The following is an 11,658-nucleotide window of genomic DNA, read 5'->3' as shown; positions in this document are numbered from 1 at the left end:
AAAATGGTAAATAACCCATTGTTTTTGACCAGTTGGAGTTATATACCAGCCGCCCCTTCTGAGAGGTTCAATGAGCTTGACTTCTACATAGACAGTGCTAGTAACACTGCCTCTCGGCTGTCTTCTTCTTCCCTCTGGTGTGACTTTTTTCCCTATATTTTTACAGATCTTAGAAACCAACCTATCATTAAGGATGATGTTTCCAAGATTCCTTAGTTTAAAGGTCCAAGTATGATGCTCAAACTTATGTTCTTTGATATATATGTTGGGATCAAACTGGACTAAAGAGCGCAAATAACCCATGATATCCCAGGTTTTTTATCTCACTCCCTTGAAAGCATCTTCTCTCTGAAATCTGAAAAGAAACATATTTGTGCCTTTGGTGATGATTTCATATTTGCGATAGCTTCTCCAACGGTCATTGATCTCTTTCTTAATCTCTTCGTGATCCAGTGGCTTTTTGACGATAATTTTTCCAAGAAGATTGAAAGTAAATTCATCAGTATTTTCAACAGGAGCCACAACATCCGCAACTATTCTTCTGATTGGTCTAATAGTTGAAGGACCAGCACCAGTCGTTTGCATATTGTTGGAATTCATGATTTGGTTGTTGTTAGGAGCAGGCACTGTTTCACAAACTTTTTTATTAGTGAGATGGAAGCTTGTAGAAATGCTTAGAGTTTTAGGGTTATGCTTATAAGGTGGATATCTTATTGGTTTATGGAAATATATGTATTGATGAGGATCTTTCTGTTTCCATATTTGTTGGGGGATGAGCAAATTATCCGGCTTATTTTCTTCGACTAGAATTTTGAATTTGAGAAGAGAAGAAACTTTCCCTTAAGCTAAAATCACGGCTAAGGTTACTAACCGAGTCAACTGAGTTAACTGGTATGGAAAGGAATTTAGCTACGATGGAATGGCGTGCAATCATGATGAAGATTGGAGACTGAAAAGAAAATCTTTGTTGATGATAAGCTGGGGATTGGAAAACCGGAATCGAGACGACTTGTTGATTCCACACAAGAAACGAAGATATCACAATAATACCACTGTTATTTGAAGGCAAACACCATTGTGACAAACAGCAGAGATCTGATCTAATATAATTCCGACTGATTACCACCACTAGGAGCGTCATGGAAAGACAATGGAAACCTACAAAATCAGGTTAAAACAACATTATATTAGAACCATGAAGGATTATAAAAGATAAAGAGATGTAAAAACTTAAAACAACAAAACTGCAACACCTTCCACAAGCATGTATGAAGTTGAACTTGACTATAATGATATAATGCATGACAAAAGTAAAAGAAAAGACAGAGATCAAAAGGAAATAATCAAGTATAAGAGGATCTGAATAGAGAAATCAGTGAAGCAACTCATGGCGCAAAAGTTGTTTGATTACTCGGAAATCTTATTTTCTCTTCAGGATTTTAGACATTAAACATGCAATTAGTTTTGACCCCAACTGTTCTTAGTACTTAGTAATGCATTTTTCGTGTTTCCCTCGATCGCGACAAATGTTCCCTCAGTAGCGTTGGCATCTAAATTTTAAACCCGTAAACAGTACTGTTGGCCAAATATACAGATATGTTTCTGTGAATGCGGAGCCATCTCCTATTACAAGTTTGTTGACGCTCATGGTCCCAATTTGGGTTCTAGAGGACAAGCTAACAGAACCTGTAGTACCTGTACTGCTGTATATACCATAATATAACCTCATGCAGAGATAAAGCACAAACTATGTCTTTTCATTATTAAAATAAAAAGCACACAAAACAGCAAGTATATGATACAGCGTCTGCCATTTTAAGTTTTAGGAGAAGACACAGGTGATGACAAGCCTATTTACAGAGGAACCCAATCCAAGCTTAAAGTTTTCTTTTGGAGACACCTATTTCTCTCGGGTCTAACTTATAGCTCTCTTTTCCATAAGAGAGTCAGAGAGAGAGAGATCTTCCATGTTTTCAAATAGCAATAAAACACACTTGAGATCATACATAAGTTTTATAGAAGGTTTCTTTTAAACAATAGAACACCACGTGGTATCATCTACGCTGGAACAGCATCAGGGACTCTACCGTTCTCTGGAACTGCCAAACTGTCATAATAATCAACCAGGACTTTCCACCCGCCGGGACACATGAAGCCGTTAGGTGGGTTTTCTTTGTTTCTTGCAAGTGTCCGCATCTGTAAAAGGAAAGAAAAACCTCACTTAGCATGAATTCTAGAGAATAGATATAGAACTGATGAAAATGAAATTGATTGGATTCTAAATCATTTGAGTGCGATTTTGGGGGTTTATTGAGTAGCCAACTGCCTAACTCTACTGTGAGAACCACTCGACTGCGTTCGCCCACCTTACGTTTGGGAATACAGAGGGTGAATAAAGCTCTAATAACTGTCCCTTTCATAGGGAAAGGTCCTCTTCAGCAAAATATATTGAGGTGTATGAGCCAAGATCTCAATAACTTCAGTTTAATTTCTACTTTTTATATGAAACGATACTTAAAGATGAAATTTTATTTACTGAGGATCCACACTAAGACCTAGGTACAACACCAAAACCATACTGCCAACCACAAGTAGCCTTTCATGGCAAAGCTCAACCGAACGATTTAACAGTCGAATCTATTAAAATTCGTCTTTTTCATTTTTCTCTTATAATGATTCATCAGGTTAGGATAATCGGATTAAGTAAATTCCGGGAGTTTGTTAGTGTATGTGCCGAGCACCGCCAAAGGTTAAAACGTTTTGCCAGTGCCATCACTATCCTGACAAAAATCACTGCAAATTTGTAAATGAAGGGTTACCTTAGTTCCCGAGATGAAGATGAAATCACTAGGCCTTGATGGATCAAAGAAAGCCATCTTGCCTTGTGTCTTGTCATAAGCAGCCACCTGCACAAGTACAAGAAATGCAAGTATTTATTCTTTGAGCTAACACGACAAAAATCCAAGATCGTTGTAAGAAACAAGGTCTGTGCTGCACACCTTAAATGGGAGGATATTTAGTCGTTCAAGTCCTGGAGCCATACTGAGCACCTTCTTCCCGTGATCAGCATCGTATAGGTCCCTCTTCTCAGTAGGATGACCCATACCAGCAGGGTCTCGTCCCACAATGTAAAAGTTGGCTCCTGCATTGATCCTGGCCTTCGCATGCCACTGTACCTCAGTAGGGCCTGCATAATGCATAGGAGATGGGAAAATAGACACAACTGTCGTCTCTGGATCAAGGACACCATCTTCAAGAACCTGAAAAGTAATGTATTATTAAGCATATCAACATCTATAGTAAACAGAAAAATCACCCTTTTCTTATCCTTTTGTTCTTTTATTTTGGAGTTACCTTTTCGTGTTGCTTCATTCGCCAACTAAGCGGCACATCATCAGCCTTTGTATATCCACCCAAAGGATGAAGCAACAAAACAGGATTCTTATAGCCCATATCCAGAAGTCGTTTGCGTGTGTCAGTCATGAGCAAAGCATGGCCATTGTGTACAGGATTCCTGAGCTGGAATGCAAACACCGCATCAGCATTTCGCTTTGTAAATTCCTCACGGAGTTGTGCAGGAGACAGACGAAATCGATCAAGCCCATCATTGTAGTTGACTGGTTCTATGACCTCCAAATCACCACCAATGAGCCAGTTTCCTGCATTAGTAATAGCTTGGTCTGCGTAAGGCAGACCTGGGGCAGTGGTACCCCAAGTTCTAGCTATTCTCTCTTCTTTGTTGTGCTTGTAGATCTCAATGCTGAAATAAAATAGTTGAAATCAAGTACAATACGAATATCATTTTAAGATTGATCAGGAAAGTTCTAATTAATGCCGTACAATCAACAACACATAGTCAAACTAATTGACTATTTTAAGGTTGAGGAAGTTGTATGCCATGTGCCTTTAATTCTAAAAGAAGATACTCGCACAAAATTTACAATACTAGCTCTTAGGATGGACGTATTTCACCAAGTCCCGGAAACAACCTGTCAGCCAAAAGGGTTACACCAAACTTTGCATAACTCTAGCGAGTGCGCCTAAGAGAATTTGGTGATCAGACCAATAAGAAACCATTCAGTAGTTTTACTTAAAAGTGAATGACTAGTTAGTTTAGGATTAAATCTTGCACAATTTTTGAATGTTTATGTGTCTCATGCTTACTTCATGAAACGGATTCAATAGGTATCTAAAACACTGGTCATACGTTAACTTTAAGCTAGTTATCTATCTGAAATTGTGAACATACTAACTAAACACCCTAAGGACGAGTATTTCAAAATCATGGTAAACCAGATAATATCTAGGAATTATGATGCTCAACCTATTAACTGTTAAATTTAACTTAGCATCGCAATCATTTACATATCGCAGGAAACATCAACAACCTCCAGTTTAACACTAAACAGCAGTCATTACGGCTGCTAAGACACATCAAATTAGCATTGGAACATATTTTCGCTGACAGGTATAAGATATGAAAATGAACCAAGACTGCCAACTACAATCAGTTATCAATATTAACATGTGGACAAAACAACAAATGTAAGTCTTGACAAACATGAAAAACTGCAAGCAAAACAACAAAACTAGAGTGAAAACAAAAGATGTTCCACCTAATATTCTAGTTTGTACCACAGCCTGAGCCACCAAATATTCAGACAATGCAGGTCTAATCTAATGTAACCCCCTTTTCATTTCAATAGTTCACGTATCTTCTTTTGTTCATAGAGTTAGCTGATGAAGTAAAAATTAATGCACCAAATTAAGCCCTAAAATCTACAATCACGGGGAATAAAAAGAGAAAAAATTTCTTACTCTTTCAAGATTGCGATAGGATTATCATCAGAATCAACAAGTGCAACTTTAGACGATTCACCAATCCTTAGCTTTTGCGAATCATCAATCGCAAGAACAATCGGCACAGACATGTTGACAACAGAACCGTCATCAAGTCTGAGCGAATTGAAATGAAGAGTTTGGAGGAACTGGGATTCTCTCATGAATCCATTAAGAGGACTTGCCCAGCCCTCACTTAATACATGAACCCATTCTAAATCAATCTTAGATAACTTAATCCTTGGGATCAATAAAGCTTCCTTCTTTTTCTCATCTTTTTGATCCTTCTTAACAAATAGTTCAACTAGTTTTCCACCATCTGGTTCTATCAAACCAGATGAAACTCTGAGTTTCCGATAGCTGGACCCTTTTCTTTTTGGCAAAACAGAGATTGAGATGTTGAGGTTTGAGCTATTGAAATGGGTTTTACGGGTCGAAGGTAATGGCGACGAATTAAGGGGTTTGAGATTTAGGAAAAGGGTTGTCATGGATGACATTAGAGAAGAGAGTTTCTTTTGGAAATGAGAGAAAAATATTGATTGTTGGGTGTTTGTTACTAACAAAAGTCTGAAAAGAAACGAGCAAGGGTAGTTTGGGAAATTGATTGAATGATTGAGTTTGGTGGACTGCTGATATGGAATCCGTTAAAATATTTGGATAGTATTCGGATGAGAGAGGTGGTATGGTATATATAAGGGAAGAGATTTAAAGTGTAAAAACGGGGGAAAGTATAGGTGGGATGAATCTGGACACTATTTCCTCTCGGATCCTGATAATCAATTTTCTTAAGATATACCAGCGGCAGCATAGGGAAAGCTTTCATGGTTGCACTAAAAATGAATATTGTGGTCAGATCAGTCTTCTTTAATTTTTGGATGGAACTTTGACTTATGTGATCGTTTAAATACTAGAATTAAGATATTATATTATGATGATTTCTTGCACCATTGCTGGGAGTGTAAACCGTTGATTTGGCCATGGAATTAATAAAAAGTCGGTCATTTTGAAGAAACTTGTACTGAGATAGAAGATTTCTATTTTTACACTTTTAGCTATAGAAGATGTTTTTGCTTATCCAACTAGATAGGCGGATTTCATATTTTAAGATTATTTTTTACATAAACAATTTGATCGTTTTAGTACTAGAAATGTAACAAGGGGTAAAACAAGAAACAAGATGAACTTTTATAAAACATAGATTTTTTTTTAATGTAAGTTATTTGGATTTTCCGCGTATATAACTTGGATTGAGGAAGTAGGTAACAACTAACAAGAGATGACGCGATTTAAAACAAATGATAGCAATTTCTGGAATCTGGAAAGTGGCGGGAATCAAAATTTTATCGTAGGATTGTCAAGATGAGGCGTTGAATAACGTAACTTAATCGTTGAAAGTGAATGGGCACTTGACAGAAAAAAAAGAGTTCATTATCTTCCAAATCCGATTAATTCTCCTCTTTGTTTGCGAAGACGACCTATTATAGACTCTATACTGCTAGAACAAATTTTAAAACTCCAGCCTTTGTCTTAGCTTTTGAGTTGGAATCTGAAATCTTGTAAAGCGGTTGTGTAGCTGCTTTTAAAGGTTTGGCAAGATAAGGCTCTCAGTTCCGACGGATTTAGGATAATAATTATTTTTAAATGTTGTTAGTTTATAGGTGAAGGCATGATGAAAGTCGTAAGAGATTTGAACAAATGGGGGACTTTAAATTGTAAACTGAAAAACACTTTTCTCTCTTTGTTTCCTAAGAAAACTATGGTAGAGGAAGTTAATGACTTTAAACCAATTGGGTTGATGAATAATGTATATAAAATCATCTCGTAAGAAGCAGTGGAGGAAGTTAAAGACTTTAGAGCAATTGGGTATCAGCAAGGTGCCTTCATAAAAGGTCGACAAATTCTTGAGAATGCTTTAATTGGAAATGAATGTATAGATTTTAAGAACTAAGAGTGGTAACCTGGGATTATATGCAAATTGGATTTCAAGAAAAAACTTTGACCACGTTTTATAGGAGTTTGTGGATGAAGTTTTAGATAAAATGAGGTTCAGCGGTCTATGGAGGAGATAGATACATGGATGCATCTCCAATAATGCTATTTTGATGTTCATAAATGGGCAGGCTTACTCGAAGTTCATCACATGAAAAGGAATAACTCAAGATGATTCGTTCTCCTACTTTCTATTCTTAATAGTTTCCTAGTCTTTAATTATCATATTTCAGTTAGGTCATTAATTGGGTCACTTGGGTGGGTTTGTTATGATCTAAATGGTTGTAAAATCAGTCATTTGCTATATATCGATGGCACTTTGATCTTCTTAGATGATTCTAAAAAATAAATGAAATATCTTCGTAATTATCTGTTGGGTTCTGAAATGTGTCGTATAAACTTTACTAAATGCAGTCTCCATGGGGTATATAATACTATAAGCCTAGAGGTTGTGACTGACATGTTGGTTTACACCGAAAAAATACCTTGAAGTTATTTAGGTTTGTTTTGGGGAGAAAATTCAGCCTCTTATCTTAAATGAGAAGAGATTGTGGAAATATGCAAATCTAGATTGTGTTCATGGGAAAGTTTCATCCTAGCAAAAGAGGGTAAATTAATGTTAGCAAATATTGTTTTATAAATTACTCCAATGTACAAACTTTATCTATTTGTTACTCCAACTATGGTGATTAAATCAATTGAAAAGGTAATTCGGGATTTTTATGGGACCCTTTGGGGAAGCATAAAGGTCACCAGTGGCGTAGGATATGAGTTGCACGTATTATGGGTTAGGGTCTCAGTATCAAATCTTGAAGAGGATGAGCAAGATGTTACTCTCCAAACAGTGGTTGTGACAGACCGGATAATTACGTCCGGGGCGCCGATCTGCGCAAGCCGAAACTCCCCGATGCGCCACTCGTAAATGCAGCGCAGGGTCCTAAAGCTTCAATTTCACCCATGAAAATGCACGTCCATTGCAAACATGCTTCGGAAGCATGTTGCCTTAAACGTAGCTTCCGCACCGTTCCAACTTACCCTTGTTTTGCGAAGGCTGCAAGGCCATAAAGGCTAATGCCAATGCATTCTTCCATACATCGTTGACTAGTGAAGAGGTTGTTTAGAAAACAAAAACTTTCATAAAATAGCAAAAAGCAACTTTTTAAAACCCTAAACGATGGGATTTGGCTAAATTTTGGCGACAATGTACATATACAAATCAATATGTCTTGATCTTTGGGACGTTTCCCATCAAAATGAACCCCTCTTAAGCTAAGTTATGACACGGGGTCCTTAACTTTCAAATAACCAAACACGTGTGTTAATAACTTGTTTATCTTTGTGATGTAAGTGGAGTATGGAAACTCCCCTAACTTGCATACCGATTTATAGCTTCCTTTCCTGGCATGTCCAATTCGCAATTGGTGCATGACTAAATCGAACGGTTTGATAGGAAGTATAAGCATTCAAGGAACGAACTGCAACTTAAATTATCAAGTATGGTAACAACTATCACTTGTATCGCTTTGTCGAGTCAGATGATATGAGTTACCATAATATCGTAATCACCTCACAATTAGATGATATGAGTGGCAAGGTGTTGGACCATCAATGCTTCAACTCATTGTGACTGCCTACGTACCATCCTCCGTCACTAGAAGGGATCAAACACTGACCGTAGTTTATCATTTTGCGACTAACAACTAAAGCCAACTCGTGTTGCAAGGAGAAAACCTAGAAAAACCTAGTCAAAGGACTTTCGAAAGATATGCACAAGGTCGTGCATAATTGGTGTTTCCTTGAGGAAACACGTCCTCATTTCCTTGGGAAAATTTCCCTAAGAAAACTTAACCAACCAACACCTTTTCTCTATATATGTCTTATTGACATTTCTACCTGGAGAAGATTGACGTTCACCAAGTACCACTTCCTCGAGGAAAACATCCATCACTTTCTCGAGTAAAAAATTTATCACTTCATCAAGGAAACATCATCGACTTCATTGAGCAAGGGACATGGGGACAATAATTCTTCTTTTAGGAAACATCATAGCATAATGGTGCTCCAAGATCATTAATGCTTCCACTAGTAAGGAACATAGGTAAATGTTTCTTCCTCAAGTAACGTACACGCATACTTGATGTCATAACATCATGGTTCTTCCACAAGTAAGCTTTAGAAACTTAAGATGAGGCTTCATCTTTATTCAATGACGCATTTTTGAGCATGCATTGTGCGAAAAGTGCGAGTGTTATAGTGGTGGTGGAGTTTCAACAAGGAGAATACTCTCCATTGGAGGAAATATGTATTCACAAAGTAAGGTTTTTTTAACTTTAACATGGAAACGAAGAATCCCAATGCTCCTAAGTTTTTGGTGTTTGGAAAGTTATTTACTCTCAGCTTAAGTATTTCGATCTTGGCACTACCCTTACTGTTGGTGATGGAAATATATCAGTACATTATGGGAAGACAAGTGGTTGACAAAAAAATCTTTTGCGAAAAAATACACTAACTCATAGTCTCAAAAAATTGGACAGTAATACAATACGCGGAACTGATAGCAAGTGGGGGAAGTGGAATGTCAGATTGTCTAGAAGACTTTATTAAAATCAAATTGAAGAGTTGTTATCATTTTTGCTCTGATATAAAAAAAGTTGGTATTAAATTAATAGGATTCTTATCTTGGTCGATCGTTAGGAAGGGTTTGTTTCGGTCAAGTCGGTTGATTCTGGTTCAAAAAGGAACATGAGGTAGTGTTGCATAATATTAATGTGTTAGAGCATAGCTCGGTTGAACCCACTAAGCGTTGGTATGTCAAGTTTGGTTGTCATATTTTAGTGAACCAAATCTCATTTAACGAGTCGCTTGATTATGTACCAGAGTCAACATCGTATAGGTTAGCTTGAAAGTATTAGGATATGAGACATTACAAGTATTGCGAAGACTTGAACAAGTGAAGAAGTAAGAAGATACAGCGACAACATCATCCTTCCACTTGAGGTTAGTGATATTTGACTTGAACTGTTTCATTCTCTAACGTATCTTTCAAGTCGTGCATATTGAAAACAAAACTGCGAAGCATGAATACTCTAGACAGACATAGTATTAAGGAATACAATACGAGGTTTATTGCTTAACCATTAAAATTTATAGATAAGACATCGACATAATCGTTTAAATGCTATTGTGATTATGTATGGGTATGAGGTGAGGATTTCATCCTAGGAAACAATGTTTTACGTGTGTTTTAAGGAAGTAAATTCATGAATTTGTTTTGTGAATCGAAAAGGAAATCGCCAGGCGTTATTGGTATTGTTATTTATTGCATATCTTGTGAACAACCAATATGTGTGATTAGTATAACCGCTCATGACTTGTTTGTGTTCTTGGTAAAACTATTCAAAAAATCCTGACTTTTGTATTGGTATGACTTTTATTAGTGAAAACGATATTAAGTAATCACCTGATGGTATGATCAAGTTTGTGATTTTGTGTAAGACCGACTCTGGGTAAAGGGGAACCGATCCTAGTAAGAGGTGCAACACATCACAAGGGGGAATCGATCCTTGTATGAGGTGCGGCATGTTTTAGCAGAAAGGGGAACCGATCCTATGGACATGTGCAACACATTCAAGTTAGATACCATATATATGTGGGGAACCGATCCTAGTACCTGGTCAACCTAATTTTGGAAAGTTAGTTTGACTATGCACAGTACTCACATGGAGGTAGAACCGAAACTTGTTTTGGTAGAACCGTTAAACCCATGATTGGTGACTGAGTGTTCTTGATCAATCACATAGTTCTTGAAAGTCATATGATTCAATTCTAAACTTGTTTGGAAGTGTGACAAATCGGTTTCAAGATTGTAAGTATGAAAGAGGACTTACAGAGTAAGGATGTCGACATACTTTGAACATGTGCAGTAACATATATATTTAATTGTTCAAAGTTATTCCTTAATAGCTAAAAGAAGAAAATCCCAGGATCGAAACATAAATAAGTTAAGAATATTTTATTTAAGGTTTTTAATTTTATTTTAGGAAAATGAGAATTAGTAATGTGCATTTACTAGTTGAAGATTTTCCAAAGAGATTTTCGGTCAATATTTTGGACAGAGCATTTCCGGGAATTATGGAAACCGAATTTGGAATATATTGCATATCTTGAGAATATTTTCGGTTTTGGAAATTCCTTGGTGTCCAAACTTCCTCGTCTATAAATACTTGAAGTTTGCATTTCTAGCAAACCAATCCTTCGTGACAGCAAACTTCCTCGGTTGTTTTGTTATTGGTGAAGCCGCCTATTCGGAGAGGAGAGTAACCTAATTAGGCGAAATCTTTTACGGACGCTCAATTTAAAGTCTTCTTTGGGATTGAGAAGCTCTATTAGTACCGTTGGTGTGAAACTAGATAATTGTGGTTTATCTTGTGTTTTCGATTGATTTGGTTGACTAACGGTGGTTGAAATTTGATTGCATATAGTTTGTTTATGCTTGAGAATCTTCTCTTCTGATATAAGATTCACTCAAACTAGATCGAAGTTTCGACAAAGATCTTTAAACTATTTGTAGATCTAAAGATGTCTTGTGATAATTCATTGTTAACGTACTCCCTTCTGTGCGTGATTGATCACAAGAGATTCAAGTTGTTGTGTGCAGGCGTTTATTGAAGATCTAAGAATATTTGAAGACAAAGAAGATATTGAAGATTTCTGATTTGGGGTTTATAATCTTTGGTGTGCACAATACTTGTTTCGGTATAGAGGATCCAACTATAATCGGTTTATCCTTGTGGTAGGTTAGATTGATTAGTTGTGTAGATCGGCATCAAT

The 11,658-nt window shown here is 36.8% G+C and overlaps 1 protein-coding gene across 1 annotated transcript; it reads right to left on the bottom strand.

The window, feature by feature from the left end:
• Positions 1 to 1,736: 1,736 nt before the first annotated feature.
• Positions 1,737 to 5,494, bottom strand: LOC113347179 (ATP sulfurylase 1, chloroplastic-like). The gene is made up of 5 exons (XM_026590780.1): positions 4,819 to 5,494; positions 3,355 to 3,760; positions 3,000 to 3,260; positions 2,820 to 2,906; positions 1,737 to 2,196 (listed from the first exon to the last, which is right to left on the bottom strand). Exons 1-5 carry the CDS (start codon positions 5,334 to 5,336, stop codon positions 2,059 to 2,061), a joined length of 1,410 nt encoding a protein of 469 aa, XP_026446565.1. The 5' UTR covers positions 5,337 to 5,494; the 3' UTR covers positions 1,737 to 2,058.
• Positions 5,495 to 11,658: the final 6,164 nt, after the last annotated feature.

The sequence above is a fragment of the Papaver somniferum genome, chromosome 2 (assembly GCF_003573695.1).
Source record: "Papaver somniferum cultivar HN1 chromosome 2, ASM357369v1, whole genome shotgun sequence".
NCBI classification, from domain to species: Eukaryota; Viridiplantae; Streptophyta; class Magnoliopsida; order Ranunculales; family Papaveraceae; genus Papaver; species Papaver somniferum.
Note: the sequence above shows the minus strand (reverse complement) of the source record. Positions and strands in the feature narration are given on the sequence as shown.